The 23703-nt window shown below is 39.1% G+C and overlaps 1 protein-coding gene across 5 annotated transcripts in view; it reads left to right on the top strand.

Annotated features, from left to right (window-relative positions):
* The window catches only part of LOC103593227 (chromosome unknown open reading frame, human C2orf42), a 27569-nt gene continuing 3866 nt past the window's right edge, over window positions 1–23703 (top strand). Inside the window, exons 1-9 of one of the 5 annotated variants that reach the window (XM_008576178.1) lie at window positions 1–985; window positions 5025–5312; window positions 5900–6734; window positions 7449–7559; window positions 10533–10637; window positions 13729–13833; window positions 16774–16881; window positions 18521–18621; window positions 20192–20354. In XM_008576178.1, coding sequence (XP_008574400.1) covers window positions 5912–6734; window positions 7449–7559; window positions 10533–10637; window positions 13729–13833; window positions 16774–16881; window positions 18521–18621; window positions 20192–20354 — 1516 coding nt within the window. In that variant the 5' untranslated portion in view covers window positions 1–985; window positions 5025–5312; window positions 5900–5911. Of the gene's footprint in view, window positions 986–1059; window positions 1159–5024; window positions 5313–5899; window positions 6735–7448; window positions 7560–10532; window positions 10638–13728; window positions 13834–16773; window positions 16882–18520; window positions 18622–20191; window positions 20355–23703 lie in introns of those variants that run through there. The other 4 variants (XM_008576176.1, XM_008576177.1, XM_008576179.1 and 1 more) reach the window with 4 other exon arrangements.

The following is a 23703-nucleotide window of genomic DNA, read 5'->3' as shown; positions in this document are numbered from 1 at the left end:
TTAAATGATTTTGTCCAACTGTAGGCTAACGTCAGTGTTTTGAGCATTTTTAAGGTAGGCTTGGCTAAACTGTGATGTTCGGTAGGTTAGATGTATAAATGCATTTTCTACTTGACGATATTTTCAACTGGCTGGATCTAGATGTGAGAGCCCATCGTAAGCTGAGGAACATCTGTAGTTGAGAAGACTAAGGTTTCTCAATGGTAAAGCAACCAGCCCACAGCGCCACCACCAGTAAGTAGCTGGACTAGGCCTAGGGCTTTGCAACACACACAGGACTCACCCTGAAACACTGTATTCAAGAGCTATCTCCAGTCATGAACAAAGAGCGTTTAGATTTATTCTGTGTGATTCCAAGAACCCTAGGATATACAGAAAGCGATTTCAGTTCTGTATTATAGGAAACGTTCGAGTTATTATGTAAAAGACTACTTAACAGAGAAAAAGATAATTTGTCATAAACATACAAGTGATAGAAAGAAACTTCGAATATTCTGGTGAGCACGACCTCCAAACAAACTCTAATTCGCAGCTGACATCTGCTAATAACAGAAAAATCTCGGGTGATTTTTACGTCAATTACCAGTGGACTCTATTCAGAAATAGGACTCTCTCGGGCCTGAAGTAGTCCTGACCAGTCCTAGAGCTCTGTGGGTGCCTTCCATACCAGCAGGGCCGGCCAGCAGCCCTCCAGTCCCAGCGAAGAAACCTGAGTGTTACAGCCTCCAGGGCGGCGTGGCTTCCATCACTGAAACTCCTAGCAATTCTCAGCGGTCTTCAGGAGGAAAAAACTACAACTCCCATCAGACAACGCGAGCTGAGGTGGGTGGGCATTTGGTGCGCGTGGGCGGCTCCGACCAATAACGACTGTCGTTACAGCGAACAGTTTGGTCGCGTTTGTAAAAGGCCGCGGCAGGCGAAGAGAGAAGCGGTGACGGCGGTCGTCAGCGAAGGACCCTGGGGCCCGCTGGGGGGCGCCGGGCAGGTAAAGGTGGCATGCTGAGAGAGAACTGAGGCAGCGGTAGGAGAGGAGTGTAGAGCTCGGGATTCCGGCGGAGAGAGCGTCCAAGGGGCACGGTGCCGGCGACGTGATGCTTCTGCCTGGGCCTACTTAGGACCGGAAGTGAGCCGTCGTGCGGGGAGGATGCCGGGAAGCAGGTCCCGGGGGATGTGTGTCTCGGGGCGGGCTGGTCCCGGAAGCCGGGCGGGAGTTGCGCGTCCCGGAGGCCTGGTGCCCGGACGCGGGTCTGCAGGGCTCCGGCGGCCTTTCTCCGCTATTCCGAGGCAGCACAGGGCTAATGTGCCCCTTTCTCTCAGTAGTGGTTTGAGAAGCAATCCAGTAGATTCCAAACTCACGTTAGATACCTGCTCGCTGTGACACATTGGTCTATTAGAGTCACAGTGTCCTTCCTCTGGGATGAGTAAAATAGTGTCTGTTTCACGGGATCGTGTGAGCAGTACGTGAATAAATGCATAGAAAGGGCTTAACACGGGGTGTCCTCGGCTAGTTTTGTTTTTTATTCGTGGTAATTATTTGTTCTCTTCACCTAACTGTGCTTCACAAGCATTAGACAGCATCCACCAAACTGTATATTTGTAGATTTACAGCCAAACTGTACCTAGATGAAAACCCACCATTTCCAGGGAATATTAACTCGTTCAGCACCAGTCCCTTTATACCCTCTTGCTAGAGGAAGCTGTTGTAAACTTGCCTAAAAGACACTATCTACAAGAGGCCTTTCAGGTTTCAAACACAAGTTCTTTACAAGACGTTTAATTGTTTGTGTTTGCTTTCAAAATAGAATCTGTAATGAGTGAAACTAGCGCAGTACATGTTTTAAAGTTCTAATAGTACGAAACAGTGAAATGTAAGTGTCCCGCCCTCTATTTCCCAAGTCCCAAGGCACTTCTGAGACAATATACATATTCTGTGTATATATATATCTTCCTTCTTTTTTCTTTTAAAACCAAGAGTAGCATATTACACATAAAGTAGTACACCTTTTTTCACTCCTCAATATGTCTTGATACTTGTTCCTTATCAATACATATAGATCTGATTCTTTTTAATGGCTTTATAGTAGCGTATTGTGTGGTTACATCCTAATTTATTTAGTCAGTTCTCTAGTGATGAGCTCTTAAACTGTTTATGTTCTTGTGCAATTATGGACATTCTTGCAGCGAATATCACTGTACGTACTTTGTATACATGTGAGAATATAACTCATGACCTGTTAGAAGTGGAATTGCTAAATCGAAGTCTGTGTTTCACATTTACTTTATTTCACCCCTTCAAAAAGAGTGCTGAAGTTTACACTGCCACCAGTAGTGTAGAGTGCCTGTTTCACCATGTCCTCATGAATGCAGTGATAACATTCATCTTTTTTTGCCACTTTACCGAAGTGTTATATTGTTTGCGTGTGTGTTTTACTATTGGGGTTTTTTTGGTGGCTGGCCAGTATGTATTATTTTGTTTTATTTTGCCTCTCATTTATTGTAAGGTTGAGTATCTTTTCACACACTTAAAATAATTTTTATTATTTCTTTTCCATAGCTGTCCTTTCATTGTCCTTTGCCCATTTTTCAAGTGGATTTGTTGCTTTTTTTAATTGACTTTTTAAAACTCTTAGGAAATTATCCCTTTGGCATTTGACTTTCAAACATTTTTGTTCTGTTTTTAAATAACAGCTTTACTGAAATATAATTAACAGAATATAAAATTCACCCTTTTAAAGTGTTATGGTTCAGTGGTTTTAGGGTATTCACAGAGTTGTGCAAACTTTTCTCACCCCAAAAAGAAACCTCATACCCATTAGCGATCACTCTCAATTCCTCCTTACCGCCAGCCTCTGGCAACTACTAAATCTACTTTCTGTCTCTTTGCAGTTGTCTATTCCGAATATTTCATTGAAATTGAATCATACAATATGTGGTCTTTTGTGTCTGGCTTCATTCTCCTAGTATATTATTTCAAATGAATAAATAAGCATGTGAAATGTTGTTCAACATTATTAGTCATTAGAGAAATGCAAATAAAACCACAGTGAGATACCACTTAACACCCACTGTAATCAAGTGGTTTTAATCAGGAAAACGATAACAAATGTCGGCCAGGAAGCGGAGAAATAAGAATCCTCTTATGTTGCTTGTAGGAATGTAAAGTGGTGCAACCATTTTGGAAAACAGACGTTTTCTTAAAAAGTTAAATGTACACTTAACTGTATGACCCAACAATTCCACTTCTAGGTATCTCCCCAAGGGAAATGAAAGCATTTGTTTACATAAAGACTTGCACATTAATGTTCTCAGCAGCTTTGTCACAATAGCCAAAATTTGGAAACAGTCCAGATGTCCCTCAGCTAGTGAACAGATAAACAAAATGTGATTTATCCATATGACATACTATTCAGCAGTACAAAGGAATGAAGAACTGATACATGCTGCTAGGTGGCTGAACCTTGAAAACATTATGTTGAGTGAAAAAAAACCAAACATTAAAGGCCTCATATTGTATGATTCCATTTATATGAAATGTCCAGAAAAGATAAATCTGTAGAGACAAAAAGCAAATTAGTGATTGCCTGCAGCTGAGGATGGGAATGATGATTGACTGCAAAGGGCAAAAGAGATGTTTTGGGGGTGATGGAAGGGTTCTAAAACTGGATTGTAGTGATGGATGCTTGACTGTATAAACTTAATCAGTATCATTGAAACATACACTTAAAATTGGTGAATTTTATGATAAATCTCAGTACAGTGTTTTTTTTTATTTGTTTGTTTAAGGCACTGATATATAGAGGAAGAAATTTAATCAGTATTTTATGGACTTTTGAGTTTTGTGTCATTTAGGCTATCCCCATTCTGGGATCTTTAAAAATATATATTTTTAAAATCCACCTCCCCCTTTTTTGTTTTTTGTTTTAATATTATAACCGTTGCACCTTTTGTGCATGAATGTTTTCTCAGTCTGGAATTTATTTGGGAATTTATTTATTTTATGTTTCTTTGGAATTTGTAGGAAGTGAGACAAGATAAATAAGATACATTTAATAATCATCTTTGCCCTCACATTTTTTTCTCTTTATATTGTATAATTTTAAGAAATTTTAGTAAGTTAGTTTATTGTTTAAAAAGCATTTAAATCCCCTTCCTTTGTTCACATTTAAAAATCACTCCTGTTAACGAGTGGATTACAGAAGATGTGGAAGGAAAATATTTTATTAAGACTGTCCCTTGGGATGGGGGGAGGGAGGAAAGCAATGCTAACAGCCTATTGAAAAGTCACAAGCAGATTACCTTTTTAAAAAATGTTTAAAATATGGAACTTTAGTTAATAATATGCGTGCTGAACTGATGCTTGCAACTTACTTTGAAATGCATCAAAACATAAGAGGGATTGATGGATGGAGAGGGGGATGGATAAATAGATATGTGTTAAAGCAAATAAATATGGTAAATTTTTAATTGTAAAATTTAGTGGATAGGCGTATGGGAGTTCACTGTATAATTCTATTTTTCTATATGTTTGAAAATTCTTATAATAAAATATTGGGGGGGAAATCGCAAGTAGAGATTCACACTCTTAGATTCTGTGGGTTAGTGAAAACTGCATTGCTGATTTTGTTGGGTGACTTCAGGTTGTTACTTAATTTCTTTATTTTCATCTGTAGAGCAGTTGTTTAGTAAATGAAGTACTGATATTGTGAAGTTCAGATGGAATAATGAATGCGAAAGCACTTTGAAAAGCATAACGTACTCTAAAAAAGTAATGCATTACTATTAGGAAGAATGAGTATTTAGCCAATTTTCCACCATGGCTCTAGGTGTTCTTGACAACCTCCTGTGTAATGGCATTAGAAAGTTTTACCTTCTTGCACTTGGAAGTACAAAACACTTAACCATTTCAATAGTAATTTGTCAAATACTTCTCAAATAACTGCGAAAGATTTAGCTTCCTGTTCTAATTGCTAAGAGGAAAGAATCATCCCATCTTTGTATAACTTTAATATTTTTTCTTGTTTTAGTTATAGACTACCAGGATCTCCACTTAGGGCAGTGGGCATCTTCTCTGACAGTGGAACATTGGGCTGGAGCTTTGCCATTGGCTGGTCGAGAAGGAGGAAGCAGAATGTCTGCATTGTTACACCACAGAGTACAAACTTCAGAAGACTTTGGGTTAAGCAATATCTCTTACTCTGCAAATGATTATGTCTTCACCTGTCCTCTTTGATCATCACAAAGTAATGAAAGACCTTTTAGGTCTTATGAATTCAGGTTACACTGTTTTCCAGATGCTCTGGCAGCTGGTACAGGTAGGATTGACCTGTGTTTTGTGGGGAATGGTAGAAGGGAAAGAGCTGATCTTTCCTGTTTTCCAGACCTTGCTGAGGTTAAACATCTGTTCATGTAAAGATAGGTTAACTAACCTTGGTTGTTGTGTAGAAAAGGGTTGAACCTAGAAAAATGCTCTGGTTATTACAGTAGGATTTTTAAAAATATACAACGGAAAGCAAGAAAGAAAAGACCACAACAATAAGTTGAACTTTAAGAAGGAGAGAACAAACCTAAGGATGATAGAGATGGAGGGAGGGAGGGAGCGGGTTTGGGTAGTGATAGGTCAGGCAAAGGGCATAAAGAAATATCATGATTTGTAAGAATGAATATGCCAATAATAAATAAAAATTTTAAATAAAAAATGATATACAGAGATAGGAAAGGCAAAGTTTCCTCCACTCTTATTTTGTTTGGGGATTTAAATTTATGTTGTTTGTGGTACAATTTGAAAATGGTAGATAGCTTCTTTACATTTCACTTTCTGTACTAAATATCATAAATGATTTTAACTTTGTGTGTGAGAGAGAATATATATGTATGCTGATAGGCTTTTTGCCTTTTCTAGGGCTTGTGAAAAATGGAACCAAACTCTCTGAGGACTAAAGTCCCAGCTTTCTTATCTGACTTGGGGAAGGCCACATTGAGGGGAATCAGAAAATGTCCCCGATGTGGCACATACAATGGGACCCGGGGACTGAGCTGTAAGAACAAGACATGTGGAACCATATTCCGCTACGGTGCACGGAAGCAGCCTAGCATTGAAGCTGTCAAAATCATCACAGGCTCTGATCTGCAGGTCTACTCAGTGAGGCAAAGAGACCGGGGCCCTGATTACCGATGCTTTGTGGAGCTAGGTGTTTCAGAGACAACAATCCAGACGGTGGATGGGACGATTATCACTCAGCTGAGCTCTGGACGGTGTTATGTCCCCTCATGTCTGAAAGCTGCTACCCAAGGCGTTGTGGAAAACCAATGCCAGCACATCAAGTTGGCGGTGAACTGCCAGGCAGAGGCCACTCCCCTAACCCTGAAGAGCTCAGTCCTGAACGCAATGCAGGCCTCCCCAGAAACCAAACAAACTATCTGGCAGTTGGCCACGGAACCCACGGGTCCCCTGGTACAAAGGATTACTAAAAACATATTGGTGGTGAAATGCAAGACAAGCCAGAAGCATAGCTTGGGGTATTTGCATACATCATTTGTGCAGAAAATCAGTGCCAAAAGCTTGCCTGAGCGCCGCTTCTTCTGCTCCTGCCAGACTCTGAAATCACACAAGTCGAGTGTCTCTAAGGACGAGGCAGCCCAGAGATGCATTCATTTCTTTGCTTGCATCTGTGCCTTTGCCAGTGACGAGACATTGGCTCAGGAATTCTCAGACTTCTTAAATTTTGATTCCAGCGGTAGGTGGTAATGGTTGACGCAGTTACTCTGTTTTTCTAAAATGGCAATAAAAGAGTCCCACGGATACATTTGGAGATTGTCCTGGCAACCTTCAGAAGCAGTTGCTATATAATTCAAATAAAAGGCATTCCTTCTTTTAAACCTATCAGCACACTTGCATAAAGATTGGTTGGTTGGTTGAAATTAATGATCCCAAGACTTGAGCATTTTTATTAAGACAGTGAATCTAGCAAAGTTAGCTTCACTTTGATTTTTTAACTCTTTCATAGGTGCCCTATGTTAATTTTAAAAAAGAACAAACAGAAAAATCCCTTTTATTCTGGCTTCCTTGCTTGTTTCTTATCTTTGAAGATGAGGGAAACTGGTACCTTGCTCAAAAGAAGACTTTTAAAAGTTTCTATATTAGATCTTTTGTTGTCATTGACATTTTTATCTTGTAGATGCTTTTTATTTTCATTTCTTAATGCTCTGTAGCTGGTGGCAACTCCCAACTTTTCAGTTTTATATTTCTTTATAGAGCCTTCTATCAGGTTGTCTTTGAACAAAAACATATGTTTGGGGGAGTTTTTTAAAGGAACTTAATTTAAAAGCAGGCAATCACAACATAATTTGTTTTGGGCATTTGGATTTTTATAAATTATTTTTTTCTCTATATAGGGGCCCTTACTTTCTCTTGGATAGCATTAGTAATTCAGAAATCTGTTATCTTTTAGGACTTAAAGAGATTATTGTGCCCCAGATAGGCTGCCATTCAGAAACATCAGTATCAGCTTGTGAGTCTGCTGCCTCTAAGCCAAAGAAGAGGAAAAAGGATGAAGTATCTGGTGAGAGGCAGTTTGGTTGGTTGGTTGGTTGGTTGATGGTATTGTCTTTAGAGATTGTTTCATTGTAGGGCCAGCCTGTGGCTCACCTGGGAGACTGTGGTGCTGATAACACTAAGGCCACGGGTTCGGATCCCTATATAGGGATGGCCGGTTAGCTCACTCAGGAGAGTGTGGTGCTGACAACACCAAGTCAAGGGTTGAGATCCCCTTACCGGTCATCTTTTTTTTTTTTTTTCTTTTTTAAAGATAACCGGTAAGGGGATCTCAACCCTTGACTTGGTGTTGTCAGCACCACGCTCAGCCAGCGAGCCAACCGGCCATCCCTATATGGGATCCGAACCCGGGGCCTTGGTGCTATCAGCACCACACTCTCCCGAGTGAGCCACGGGCCAGCCCCTACTGGTCATCTTTTTGAAAAAAAAAAGTAAAAGAGATCATTTTACTGTATTTTATGTGTTTCACTATATCTCAGCAATTACAAGAAATAATTTATGTTCTTACATTTTTTTCCGTGAAAAAAGTTTTACCTTCTATGATGATTCTTTGTCAAGTCAAGCTAAGAGCTGGTTTTGCTGGCCAAAAATAACATCCCATAAAACTCCACTTTTACTATTGTAAATATTTGTTCATCCCTTAAACATTCAGATTAGTCTTACACTTTAATCTGCCTTAGGACAGTGCTATGAGGTTTTCATCCATAGAGGGTTTTAAAAAAATTTTTGACAATGTTAATTATATTTTCCACACTAATTTAGGAATATGGTTTGTTGTCTGCATTTTCAGCATGTGACTATATATATACACACACATACACATATATATATGTTTATGTATATATATTTTTAATTGAAATACTTAATATCAGTGTCAGTTAAGGATTCATATAAATCAATACGAAAATGCTGAAGTAACCTAGCAGATAAGTGTCAGGAGACCTAGGCTCTAAACAAAGTTAAAATACTACCTGGTCCATACATGTCGACCAAACTCCAAACTTATTAGTGAACAGGGAATTGCAAACATTTTCTTTTTGGTGGTTGGCAAGTACAGGGATCTGAACCACTGACCTTGGTGGTGTTTGTGCTCTAACCAACTGAGCTAAGTGGCTAGCCCTGCAAACATTTTAGAACTACAAAATTAAGGACTAGCCAGTTAGCTCAGTTGATTAGAGCACAGCCTTATAACACCAAGGTCATGGGTTCAGATCCCCTTACTGGCCAGCTGCCAAAAAAAAAAGTTAAAACAATGTACATTTTGGTACCATGTTAGCAAAGATTTTTTTTATTATTTTTATTTATTTATTTATTTAATTTTTTAAAATGACCGGTAAGGGGATCTTAACCCTTGACTTGGTGTTGTCAGCACCATGCTCTCCCAAGTGAGCTAACCAGCCATCCCTATATAGGGATCCAAACCCATAGCCTTGGTATTATCAGCACCATACTCTCCCAAGTGAGCCACAGGCCGGCCCCAAGGACATTTTTTAATGAGACCACAGTCGAAGGTGAAATCTGGGCTGTCCAGCATGGCTAGTGTAGTGTAAGTTGCTAAAACCATTTGTAAAAGAAGCTCGTGGTATCTGTTAAGAATCTTAAAATGGCCCTTCCCATAGGGAATATTGCTGGAGGTGGGTCAGATGGTCATGCACAGGAGTTTTGTTGCTGAGAAGTTGGAGAAAGGTGGAGAAACAAAGTGATGTAGTCATTCTGTTTTAGAGAGCCAATTCTGGCAGCAGTATAGAGCAGAGATTGTTAAATGTTTACTTCTTGGTCTTTCCCAGGGAAAAAATAAAAGTTCTTACCCTTTGATTTAGTAGTCGCACTTATAAAAATCTATATTTTATTATTATTTTAAATTGATTCATAATAATTGTACATGTTTATGAGGTACAGTGTCCTATTTTGATACATGAATGTAATGTATAATGATCAAATCAGGATAATTGGCATATGCATAACCTCAAACAGTTATTTCTTTGTGTTGGAAACATTCAAAATCCTCTCTTCTAGCTATTTGAATGTATACAATAAATTGTTCTTAATTACAGTCACCCTACAGTGCTATAGAACACTAGAACTTTTTCCTCCTATACAGGTGTAGTTTTGTATCTGTTAACCAGCCTCTCACTATCTCCCTATCTTTCCCAGCCTTTACTAACCACTACTAAATAATCTTTTTAAAGGAAATAATCCTTGGTACAGGAAAAGCATTTTGTCTAGAGATGTTCACTTTATGGTTGTTGATAATATTGAAAAATTAGAAACAACTAAGGGCCAACCACTTGAGACAGTTAAATGAACCATGGTAAAGCCACTTTACCATAGAATATCAGGGAGCCACCAAAAATGATTATCAAGAATTTGGGGAAATGATTAGATCATTGGATAGCCAGGTAAAGTGCAAAATGCTCACTTACACTTGAATTTCAGAAAAACAACGAATAATTTTTTAGTGTAAGTATCTCATGCAATTTTTTTTTTTTTAAAGATGACCGGTAAGGGGATCTTAACCTTTGGCTTGGTGTTATCAGCACTGCACTCTCCCAAGTGAGCCACAGGCCGGCCCTTCATGAAATATTTAGAACATACTTCTACTAAAAAATTATTCATTGTTTATCTAAAATTCAAAAGAAATATTCTTGTGAAATCTGGCAACCCTGGATTAATCACAGCTACTTAAAAATCAGAAAACTGGCAAAATAAACTGTTCACAGAGAAGAAAATAGAAGACAGCTCCCCAGAAAATTAATTGTGATTGTCTGAGAGGTGGGAGCAATGGCTGAATTTTTTTTTTCCTTTCACTTCTGTTCCTCTCCCTCACCCATTTCCTATAAAGAGCTTAAGAAAGTTAAAATTTTATATATAAAGGTTAAAGCTAATTCCTTCTAGAAACTGTGAAGCTAACCTAGAGATTAGCAAAGACTGTTTGTATTTTAAGACATGTTTATAAATACTGTAATGATTTGTGGTTAAGGTGCACAGATGAACAGTTCACTATTGCCTCAAGATGCAGTGAACAGTAATCTAAGAAAAAGTGGCCTGAAAAAGCCTGTGGTTGCTTCTTCATTAAAAAGGCAAGGTAAGTTTCCATTCCCTAGAGTAGGCTACAGTAGTGGAAAATCATCCTAAAGAAGCTAAAAAAAAAAAGGGCCGGCCCGGTGGCGCACTGGAGAGTGCAGCGCTTGGGAGTGCGGCGGCGCTCCCACCAAGGGTTCGGATCCCATGTGGAGACCGGTTCCCGCTCACTGGCTGAGCGCGGTGCGGGTGCAACACTGAGGGTTGCGATCCCGTTGCCGGTCCCCGGTACGGGCACGACACCAAGGGTTGCGATCCCGTTACCGGTCAGTAAAAAAGACAAAAAGGAAAAAAAGAAAAGAGAAGCTAGAAGCAGTATAATAAAAAAAAAAAAATGCTGCATGTTGTCCCTCAAAGAGTGCTAACTAACGTAAATACTAGCAGGCATTGTCCTGTCCCACTGGTTTCAAGTCATGTTCAAAACTAAATTGTGTCTAAAATCACAGAGATGGAGAACAGATTAGTGGTTGCCAGGCACTAGGGAAGGTTTGGGAAGGAAGTAACAGCAGCAGTAAAAGGGCAGTAGAGGAATCTTGTGATGGAACTGTATTGTGTCTTGACTGTGGTGGTAGTCACAGAAGCCTACACGTGTGATAAAATTGCATAGAACGGCTGGCCAGTTAGCTCAGTTGGTTAGAGCATAGTGTTATAACACCAAGGTCAATGGTTCGGATCTCTGTACTGGCCAGCTGCTAAAAGAAAAAAAAAAAATTTTGCATAGAACTGTATGCACATACACCACACATAAGTGCATGTAAAACTGGTGAAATCTGAACAAGGTCGCTGTATTGTATCCATCATTTTCCTGATTGTGATATAGGACTACAGTTGTACAAAATGTTAATATTAGGGAAATCTGGATGAAGGGTATATAAAGTTTGTGTTTCTTACACCTGTGTGTGAATACAGAATTTTCTCAAAAAGTTTCTTTAACTACATTTAAAAAAAAGCCTTAAGATTGCTTTAAAAAAAAAAAAAAAAAAAAAGCTCCCAAAACAAACAAGAAAATTAAATTATGTCTTTTGTTTTGTTTTTTCGGTGGCTGGCTGGTGAGGAAATCCAAACCCTTGACCTTGGTATTACAAGGCCTTGCTCTAACCAACTGAGCTAACCAGCCAGCCTCAATTACATCTTTATTTTATTTTTATTTTTTTCCTTTTTGTCTTTTTTCGTGTCCGGCAATGGATCGCAACCCTCAGTGTCGCGCCCGTACCGGACCGGGACCGGCAACGGGATCGCAACCCTCGGTGTTGCGCCCACGCCTCGCTCAGCCAGTGAGCGGGAACCAGTCTGTATGTGGGATCCAAACCCTCGGCGGGAGCACCGCCACACTCCCAAGCGGTGCACTGTAGCAGTGCGCCACCGGGCCGGCCCCTCAATTACATCTTTAAATCAAACATTACTGACATGTTTTGGCAGCAGGTACTTTGCAGGATGTATTCCTCTTATTGTTTATTGCCCACATGCAGTTGGTATGGAGATTCAATGTTGAAGAAAAACTATTTTACAATTATGTAGTGATAAATATTTGTTGAGAAAGACACATATAGCCTGTTCTCCAAAGTCAGTGAAGCTTGAGAGCATATCTAAAAGCAACAGCAGGGATATCCTTCTGAATTTATGAAATAGAATGACTTAATTTGAACATAATTTATGTATTTAAATATATCACTTTTCTACTCAGAATAATTAAACTTGTACATTTGGGGATCACCATTTTCTTAATTCTTCTTAATTGTATAAAAATGGTTTAGTTCAATTTTGGCAGTATTTATTGAATACTTGCTATGACGTGGCTAGTCATGTAGTATGGCTGGCTGATTAAAAACTGGATGTCATCCCTGCCCTTGTACTCTAGTTTTTAAGACAAGGCCAATACATAATTAGAGAATAATACAAGATTGAATCTCAATTAATTAATTCATTAAGAACTTATACATTATAGGAATAAATATTTCTGGAAGGTCAGGAAGTAAACAAACCAATAGTATCCAGCAGAAGATTTTAAACAGTTTTTTTGGTCACTTCCTTTGGTGAAAAGAAAAAAGAAGATAGCTTCAATTCAAATTATCACTGATGCATTTACTTATGATAATTTGTTTCAAATGAATAGTAGTTATAGTATTATTTCTCTCTGTATAAAGGGTGATGTACTTCTGACATGTGAAGACATTTGAGGAGAAGAAATAGAACAGAATGGTAGATTTGTGGAAGGCTCTTGAATTTGGGGATCATCCAGACTCATACCCTCATTTTAGAGAAGAGGAAGTTGAGACATGGACTCTGGTCAGTCAGTGGTAATGAGAGTCCTAGGTCCCATAGCCTCTTGACTCCCAACTCTAAACTCTTGACTCCATTAAATTCTACCACTTGTCACCATTTACTCCAGGGCTGCAAGGTTTTGCTTTTTCACTTTTATTTAAAAGTGAATTTTTGTTTATTTTGCAGTTCTGAATACAAGGTTTTAGATTTTAAGTGTAAAGATATCATAGCAACCCTATGCATCACTCAGTCTTAGATATTTGTGCTCAACCTTGATATGAAACAAATAGTTTCATTATTGAGAGGGTTTGGGGCATGTAGATACATGTTCATCATATTTATTTATAAATCTCTAAAACAACCATTATATAGGACCATTCTTTAATATACAGTTTAGCGTTAAAAGACCGGCAACTTTCAGTGATAAATAATCTTATACCGGGCCGAGCCCGTGGCGCACTCGGGAGAGTGCGGCACTGGGAGCACAGCAGCACTCCCGCCGCGGGTTCGGATCCTATATAGGGATGACCTGTGCGCTCCCAGCGCTCACTGGCTGAGCGCGGTGTGGCCGGTCTCAAAAAGGACGAAAAATAATAATAATAATAATAACCTTATACCTATTAGCCTCTAAGAAGTTTTTAATTCTTATTTTCTAAATGGATTCTTAAAAAAAAAAGTCCCAGAATCTTGCATTTTACTTAATTTATCTACTTACTTTTAATTTTGGCTTCTTGTTCTTTTTTTCCTGCACAAACTCCTTAACTTTTTCAAATTTCAATGAACTGTTTATTATGTAAGTTACTGAAGAGGTGTTTTTTAAAATCTTTTCCTAGCTTGTGGTCAGCTTTTAGATGAGGCACAAGTGACCTTATCCTTCCAAGACTGGCTGGCCAGTGTCACAGAACGCATTCATCAAACCATGCACTATCAGTTTGATGGTAAGTATTGGTCACCCAACTGGCCTATTGCTGAGAGCAGGAGAAATTAAAATAATTATGCTGTAGTTCTAGTCTGTTTTGATAAGAAAAGTAGTTGGACTTCAGTCCAGAGAGCATTGGGCCACAAGAAAGTAGAAATCTAAATTGAAAGAAAAGAATAATCATATAATTAAAATGCAGGACCAGCAAAATGAACTTAGAGATAGAAGAGAAAAAACAGAGTGAATAATAAGTAAAGGTAGATAGCTTTGATCTTGTGTGTGTGTGTGCGTGCGTGTGCGTGTGTGGAGGTGTGGTGAGGGATCAAAGCTTTAGAAGATCGTTCTAACCCTCAAACTTAAAATCCATTGCCTTAAAAGCATCGCTCATCCTTGACAGATGGTTTCCAGCCTTTGTCCAGTGACAAGAAGCTTGCTGCTTTTTGAGGCAGTTCATAACATTGTTGGACAATGATAGCTGTGAGAAAGGTCTTCCTCATGCTAAGTGGAAGTGTTTGTTTATAATACTTCCTGTTGGTTCTTATTCTGTGCTCTAGCCACACGGAATAGATTTGTTCCTGTTTCCAAATAACAGACCCTGCAACTGCACACACACAAATCCATTGCTCTGCTTGAGAATCTTCACTTGTCCGAGAAATACATCTCAGGTTCTTCAAACAATCCTCATGGCATAGTTCTAGACCTCATATTATCTTGATATTCTTTGCTGAATATATTCCAGAACATCATTTTAAAAATAAAGCACCCAGGCCGGCCCGTGGCTCACTCGGGAGAGTGCGGTGCTGATAACACCAAGGCCCCGGGTTCGGATCCCATATAGGGATGGCCGGTTAGCGCACTGGGTGAGCGTGGTGCTAACAACACCAAGGCAAGGGTTGAGATCCCCTTACCAGTCATCTTTAAAAAATAAAAAAATAAAAAATAAAGCACCCTGAGCTGAATAGTAGCCTGATGGCAGACACTCAGTGGGAGAGGTGAGTTTTGAAGGGTTAAGAACAGTTATAGTTTCATGGTAAGGAAAGGGACAAGAATGGAGGTTTTGAAATACATACTTACATATTAATTCAGAATAAATAAAACTTTAAAAATTACATTTTAGAAAAACAAAATTAGCTAAGAAGGGTTATAAAGAGAGAATCTGGCTTTTTTCTTTTTAAATTTTATTTATTTATTGTTGGAAATAATGTAATAAATACCTATTACCTTGCCTCCCAAACAGCAAACATAGCACTGACAATACCGTAAACTCTGCACTTGTGGTCCTCCTCCGTCCCATTCCTGCACCACCCCCCACCCAACTAACACCCTCTCACCATCTCCATTATCACCACCTTTGTCCGAATCACATCAGCTGTCTCCTGGACTACGTGAGTCTCTCTCTTTCATGAGGGCTTTTCAAGATGAATTCTTAAACCTAAGCTGTAGCATCACATCCACTGAGTTTTGGTGAGTTCTTTGAAAGCTGTAATGATCCCTCTGTGTAGCCCATAATCTAATTTCAAGAAAAAAGGATCCTAAAATTCCTTTGTGTGGTGACTTCTTTAAAGTGCCCAGGTACTAACATTTTAGTGGCTTAAAAGCAGTGACAGTTTTGTCATTGACATTCTGAATTCAATAAAATAGGTAAAATTAATGGAAAGATTGTAAAGTCTTTCTATAAAATTCTACAAAATCTTTCATTTTTATTTTTCTTGGCTTGACCTGTGTTTCAAAAAGGCATCTGAGGGCTGGCCCGTGTCTCACTCAGGAGAGTGCGGTGCTGATAGCACCGAGGCCCCGGGTTTGGATCCTATATAGGGATGGCCGGTTGGCTCACTGTCTGAGCGTGGTGCTGACAACACCAAGTCAAGGGTTAAGATCCCCTTACCGGTCATCTTTTAACAAAAAAAAAGGCATCTGAACTCTGTCCTAAGAGTCTTTCTTTAAGAGATATTCTTTCAGTTTTATCTAGGCAGGTAGAAGTTCTTTTTTTTTTTTAAAGATGACCAGTAAGGGGATCTTAACCATGGCTTGGTGTTGTCAGCACCACACTCAGCCAGTGAGCGAATCGGCCATCCCTATATAGAACCTGCGGCCTTGGTGTTATGAGCACTGCACTCTCCTGAGTGAGCCATGGGCCGGCCCTAGGCAGGTAGAAGTTCTGTGTTTGTGTGCTTGGTCCTGGATGTTTTCCCTCTGCTAGGGTTAGTACCTTAGGCAGAATTTTTAAGGAAAACTCTGAACTCTCTCTCTGTTGACTTTTTGTTGACTAATGTCTTGCAAGTTTCTTTAAAAGGTTTGTTTTTTCAAATATTTTACCTGCCTTGAAATCATATTCAGAGAAAAAGACTGATGCTTATTGGATAAGTAGTGTCCTAACTTTGTAGTCCCTTGGCGTTCGTGGTCCTGACGAACTGGGTGAGAGCATGTAGTTACTTTGCTTATAACTGAATTCTGGGGCTGGCCAGTTAGCTCAGTTGGTAAGAGCACAGCCTTGTGATGTCAAGGTCAAGGGTTCAGATCCCCATACCAGCCATCCATCAAAACAAAAGTACTAAATGCCAATGGCAAGTACCTGGGCATAGTGAGTAGGAGTGAATCAAGTGGAGGAGCCGATTAGTTTCTCCTTAACAAAGACTCATTTTGCTGGTCTTATTGCATTTCATATACCCTTTAAGGGGGAAAAATGCATGCTGTGGTGGTGGTTACAAAATTGGAGATTTGAAGTTATCCTGGGTGGATGACAAGGGTCCACTGTGTTTTTTATAGATTGCAAAGGATCAAGAGAAGGGCTGGTGACAGTGCTTGGCTTATAAAGGCCAATGAAAGCCTTCTTTTTGCCTCTTCATTTTGGGCTTTCTTTTAGTTATTACTGCCCTTCAATTCCTTTTCTTCCACTTCTCCCTGTACATCAGAAGGTCCACTCAATTTCTTTAAATGAGTTCCTTCTTATTTCCCATAGGCAAACCAGAGCCACTGGTGTTCCACATTCCTCAGTCCTTTTTTGATGCACTGCAACAGAGAATATCCATAGGAAGTGCAAAAAAACGGCTCCCCAATTCTACCACAGGTACGGGATCTTTCCTCAGGAATAGAGATAGATGTCTTGACCTTAGAGAATTATGTTTGGAAAAAATGTGTGTGGAATTTCCAGGGTTAGGACTTCTGGTCACATCCTTGGAGCATGAAGCCTTCGATAATCAGCTCTTGGAATAATGACCACAGTTTTCAAAGACCCCATACTTATTCCAGTAAGAGTTAATGGAAAGATTCGGAAAGTGCAAGCTTGGTAAAAGAAGAACAATGAAGTTCAATGCAGGTGCCTACCGAGAAGTTTGATATTTTCTAGATATGGACCAATTTCCACAAAATCATTGCAGGCTGCAATAGTTATTTGGGTGGGCTTCTTAGAAGCAATGGATTATTTGTTTTTTGTTTTGGGGAGTTTTTTTTGAACTTCAGAATTACTTGATTTTTTTTTTCTTTTTGATGTATATTCTTTTTTTTTTTTGTAACATAATTGATTGTACATATCTGTGAGGTACGGAGTTAAATGTCAATTCCTGTGTGCAATATGTAATGCTCAAATCAGGATAATTGATATATTCAACATTATACAATGTAATTGTTTTTCATGGCCCTTTACCAACTCCTAAAACTTTTTGATGATTCCCAATTTTTGATGAAGGAAAATTTTATTTTTAGAATAATTCTTAGGCTTGGAACACTATATAATTACATTTTTCAGGTACTTGCTTCCTGGTTTTATATAGCATCTTTCTTCTAGAGATCTAGAAGAGAGGAAATGAGAGAGAAAAGGAGGAAAAAGGATTGCTTGGTGGCAAATAGCCCAAGAGTAACTACAACTAGAGATTAATGGCATTTCTTCAGTAAATTATTTGATGATATAATAGTGACTTCTTGAGGTTTAACTCTGTTTTTGAATAGTGCAAGCTGTAAATCACTATATTTGGGGCCCTAAAAATCTTTGTTTTTACACTTTATCTGATTTTTTTTTTTTTTTAAAGATGACCGGTAAGGGGATCTTAACCCTTGACTTGGTGTTGTCAGCAACACGCCCAGCCAGTGAGCGAACCGGCCATCCCTATATGGGATCCGAACCCGGGGCCTTGGTGTTATCAGCACCGCACTCTCCCGAGTGAGCCACTGGGCCGGCCCATATCTATCTGATTTTTAAGGCAGTGTTGAGTCTCTTCCAGATTAAACTTTAGACCTAATATATTAATTTTAACCCATCCCTTAACTATTTTTGCAAGCTTTGATGGAACTCCTTTATAGTCCTGCAGGTGGGGCAATAGATTGGTAACCATATTAGTAGTCTTAAACTCCATGTAATTATTTTAAGGACCGTGATTTGACCTCTTATATCTAAAGTTATAGGAGGCTGTAAGAAACTGTTTTATAATGGAATCCTGTGGGTGTAGCTTTACCAAACAAATTCCTATGTTGGCAAAAATAAGTAACATGTCAAAGAAGCATCAGAAACTTTACATAGCAGAAATTCATATCAATAGGTTTGTCATATTTCTGTCAAACCCTATTATATATTTGCGCCTAGAGCAACTTTTTGAAAGTGTTGAGATTCTGTAAGGAAAGAATAGCACAGCACTGAACTCTCCAGTAATTGAGTAACAAGTACAAAAGAACATTATTTTTAGTCTAATTTTGTCCCTTTTATTACATTGAAGCTTTTGTTCGGAAAGATGCCTTGCCACTGGGAACCTTTTCCAAGTATACCTGGCATATCACTAATATTCTGCAAGTTAAACAAATCTTAGATACTCCAGAGGTAAGAGTTTATTTCTATAATAGTGGGAGGGTGAAGAGAGGAAAGCTGTCATTCTAAATGTGGGGAGGATATTTGCACCAGTTCCTTGCATTACAAATGCCAAAGAGAGTCCCTTTTTTCATGCTAAGAGATTTTTCAGAGATATCCATGACTTTATAGTTCTGACTCTGTTTTGTTTGTATTTTTTTAATGTTTTTATTTTTGTGACTCTGATTTTAATAGGTATTCCCTACAGCTTGAAAAAGTATCTTAAAATAGAGCATGCTTTTTCTCTCCTTCGGGATCACAAAACAGGGTAATTTTTCTTATAAATTAAATAACGATCCTCTAATAGTTATGGTGAGCTAGGATGTGACTGGCAGGCAGCTAGAAAGTATGTAGTTAATTTGAGACGATATACTATTTGTGAAGTCACTGGGTCCAGGCACAATTAAACCCTCCTCTCCAAAGTGAAGTTTTATTCTCATTAGAGAAATGACCTTTAATTATTGTTTTCTTTCACCAGAAAACCTTAGGCATTTTAAAAAATATTTTTAAGCAGATCCTGAAAATTTGAGAGGGATTTTCCCTATCTACAGTAATGGAATATTGTAGGAAATCCAGCAGAATGTGATTTCATATGTTAAGATTAGCTTAATTGCAAGTCATTGTTATTTCAGGAAAAGAATAAGTTGTTTGGTAGCTACAGAGCTTACGTGGGTACCCTAAAAAAGGCCTGGGTTAGCATCAAAGACACTGGAGGAACTTCTCAAAATTCAGGATGTCTCAGAGGCAGCTTCTAGCCTGGAACAGGAGGCCTTCAGGAAGGCTCCAAAACAACCCAGAGCAAAGGCAAGTGTGGGAAGAGAGGTGATGGTCATCAAGCTTCTGTCTCTTGGATGCTGTTTATCTATATTGCCTCATTTTCCCTCCCAGCCATGCACTGGTACTAACTACATTTTGTAGATGAGAAAACAGGCTCTGAGAAGTTTGGTAACTTACTCTGGGTCACCCAGCTGTTCAATGACAAAGACAGAATTCAGTTCAGGTTCTATCTGGGTCAGTCCCAAGGACAGTGTGAAGCATCCCAGATGTGAGGTGAGCTGTAGGTGCTATCAACAGAGTATTTAGGAGAAGAAAACTGCTAGCAGAGCAGTAGAGGAAGGAATAAAACTGATTTTTAGAGCAGGTCTGTGCAGCCAGTAGCAGTCGTGTAGCCATGAAAATGTTAGATGTTCAGTTGGTATGTGGCTTGGCTGGGGTTGAAATTAAGGTTATAGAGAAAAAAGGAAAGCCACAAATGATGTAAGGGAGAAGAGGCATATTTGTTGACAGGGTTTACTTGAAAATACAGGGGAAGTTTTAATTAATTTGAGTGTACTTAACAAGAAAGGAGAACTTATAAAAGATCTGGGGTTGGACAGTTAGCTCAGTTGGTTAAAGCATGACACTGGTAACACCAAGATCCAGGGTCCCATCCCTGTACTGGCCAGCTGCCAAAAAAAAAAAAAAGATCTGTTATCATCCAAGTGTGTGTCTACTTTGAAAGTTTTCCTTTTCTCACCTTTCTTGGTATTGTCTCGGTGTCCAGATGCCCTTGGAAATCACTCGTAGCTTTATCCAGAACCGTGATGGGACTTACGAGCTGTTTAAATGCCCTAAAGTGGAAGTAGAGAGCATAGCAGAAACCTACGGTCGCATAGAAAAGCAACCAGTGCTACGACCCTTGGAACTAAAAACTTTTCTCAAAGTTGGTAAGTGAATTTCAACAGTGCATCTTCCTTTGAGAGTCAACCAACATTACACTGTCTGAGGCTTTGGATCTTGACCTTAAACAAAGAAGACACATTCGTTCATCTTGTAAAGGCAATCAATCATAGGATAAGGAGTTTTATTTCATTTCAGCCAGTGCTTTCAAATAAAATTACAGAAGTAATACATGTTCATTATAGAGAAATCATAGATTTCATTATAGAGAATAAAGGGCAAAAATAAAAACTAACTATAATCCCACCCCCCACAGACCACATCACTATTAAGATTTTAGCATATACCCTTTCAGACTCTTTTCTATGCATGAAGAGTTTCCAAAATATGGGATTATACCTCAGCTGCTTTTTTCACTTAATGATATATCATGAACAGCTTTCTATGTCTATCCTCAATGATATTTTTTTTTTCCTTTTTGTCTTTTTTCGTGTCCGGCAACGGATCGCAACCCTCAGTGTCGCGCCCATACTGGACCCGGACCGGCAACGGGATCACAAACCTCGGTGCTGCGCCCGCACCTCGCTCAGCCAGTGAGCAGGAACCGGTCTGTATGTGGGATCCGAACCCTCGGTGGGAGCGCCACCATGCTCCCAAGCAGCGCACTGTAGCAGTGCGCCACCAGGCCGGCAGTGCGCCACCAGGCCGGCCCTTCGATGATATTTTTAAAAAAATTTTTTTAGGGCCGGCCCGGTGGCTCACTGGAGAGTGTACCGCTTGGGAGCGTGGCGACGCTCCTGCCGAGGGTTCGGATCCCATGTGGAGACCGGTTCCCGCTCACTGGCTGAGCGTGGTGCGGGCGCAACATTGAGGGTTGCGATCCCGTTACTGGTCAGTAAAAAAGACAAAAAAAAAAAGAAAAAAAGAAAAATAAATAAAAAAATAAAATTTTTTTAATTGTTGTAAAAGATACATAACAGAAAATTTACCATTCTACTTGTAGGTGTACAGTTCTGTGGCATTAAGTACATTCACACTGTTGTGCAAACACTACCACCATCTATCTCTAGGACTTTTTCATCTTCCTCAAGTGAAACTCTGTACCTGTTAGGTGATAACTCCCCACTTCTGCCTCTCCCCAGCCCCTGGCAACCACCGTTCTACCTTCCGTCTCTATAAATTTGACTACTCTAGGTACCTCTTAAAAGTGGAATCATAGGGCCGAGCCCGTGGCGCACTCGGGAGAGTGCAGTGCTGGGAGCGCAGCAGCACTCCCACTGCGGGTTTGGATCCTATATAGGGATGACCAGTGCGCTCACAGCACTCACTGGCTGAGCGTGGCCGGTCTCAAAAAGGACAAAAAAAAAAAAAAAAAGTGGAATCATATAGTGTTTGTCCTTTTGTGATTGGCTTCTTTCATTTAGCATAATGTCTTCAGGGTTTACCCATGTTGTAACATATGTCAAAATTTCCTTCCTTTTTAAGGCTGAATAATGTTCCATTGCATGTATGTGTCACATTTTGTTTATCATTCATCTGTGGATGGACACTTGGGTTGCTTCTGCCTTTTGGCTACTATGAACACATTGTTATTTTAAACAGCTTAGAAAGATTATAATATTTATAGAATTTACTCCTATCGGCCATGTATGAGTTTATCTTTTTTTAATCTTTGTTGATTTGATAGACAAAAAATGTTATCTCACTTATATTTTTCATTCTCCTCAATATTAGTAAGGGTAAACTTTTCATATTAGTCATTTGTGTTTGTGAATTCTTTTTCTTTGTCTATTTTTAATCAAGGTATTTGTTTATATAATTTAATAACAACAACTATAACAGGCAGCACCTAATGAGCACCTACTTTGTGCCAGGTATTATTTTCAGTGCTTTATAGGCATTAACCCATTTAATGCTCATCCCCATTTACAGAGGAAGAAACGAGGTGAAGATAGGCACAGCCACTTATCCAGGGTTACACAGCTAGTAAGTGGTGGAGCTGGGCTTCGACCCTTAAGGCAGTTTTAGACTCCAGAGCCTGCACTCCTATCTAATACTTACCTGTCTCTCCACTGGCTAGACTGTAAGCCCTTCCAGGGCAGTGAACTACATCACTCCTGTTCATCATCATACTCTAACACGGCACAGTGTCTGGTCTGTAATAGGTATTCAGTAAAGACTTGTTGAGTGAATGAGTGCCAGCCACAGTTTTTGATTGTTTGTTTTGGCAGCTGGCCTGTTAACCTTGGTGTTATCAACACCAGGCTCTCCCACATGAGCCACCGGCCAGCCCCTCAACCATAGTTTTAATTATTTTAGTTTTGTGATGCGTCTAGGAGGCCCCCTTCATTTCTCTAATTGTGCATTTATTCTTCCAGGAGAAACTTAGAATTTAAAATTATTTTGTCAAGTTCTTGTCAATATATTTTTAGGTATATTATGTCTTTTATTGCTTTTGTAAATGGGATATCTATTATGTTTCAAACTTGTTACTGCCAGTGCATGGAAAGCTCTTGGTTTGGGTATACTTATTATCAAATTTGTCCCCTTAATGAAGTCCTAGTAGTGGTAGCAGTAAATCAGTTGTTTCCCTCCAGTTGCTGGGAAATCAGTGATATCACCTGTTTAACAATGTTCATTAAACATTTGTATCTCACTGTTTTTTTCTTGTTAAATTAGCTAGGATTTCAGGAGCAAAAATGAATAAAAGCTGGTAGTCATGTTATCTTTTCTGACTAGTAAAAACTCCTGTGTAGCATTTTCCAAGTCTGTCTTGAAGAAGAGGTAGTAATGAGTATTCTGTGAAAAAAGCATTCCATACTCAAATGTTGGAGAAATTTTACATATTATATATTTTATATTTTGAGACCCTTGATTATAAGATGCTCTGTTGATTTAGTAATAGCTTTTTTGGAGGGGGAAAAAAACTTTGCCATATGAAAACTGTTCTGGTTTTAAGATTCACTCAGATCTCAGAAAATGTTACAGTTGAAGTAGGGAGGTATTAGGGAGTAGTGCCTTAGAATATAATTTTCTCTCTTGGAAATTCATCCTATAAATTTGCATATTAGAAAGATCCTGAAATAAAAACACCTGTTGAACTTTATTTAACATAAGATTTCCCAAAGTATTTGACCAGTGAATACTTTTCAGGGGAATAGCATTAGCAGTTCACAGAATATTTTTCTGGGAAAAGCTGCTGTATGTTTCACTATTAAATAGTGGGCTTTGGTTATGGATTTCAGATAAATTTTTAAAATTATTTTAATGACATATTTTTATTAAGTATTTTTATTAGGAACTAATATTGAATTTTTTTTTTTTTTTTTTTTTTTTTTTCCCGGGTCCCACAAAGGGTCCCAACCCCCCATGGTTCCCCCCTCCCGGGCCCGGGTC

Source organism: Galeopterus variegatus, unplaced genomic scaffold (genome assembly GCF_000696425.1).
Source record: "Galeopterus variegatus unplaced genomic scaffold, G_variegatus-3.0.2 Scaffold1303, whole genome shotgun sequence".
Classification (NCBI taxonomy): Eukaryota; Metazoa; Chordata; class Mammalia; order Dermoptera; family Cynocephalidae; genus Galeopterus; species Galeopterus variegatus.
The sequence above is the reverse complement of the archived record's forward strand: the minus strand, read 5'-3'. Positions and strand labels throughout refer to the sequence as shown.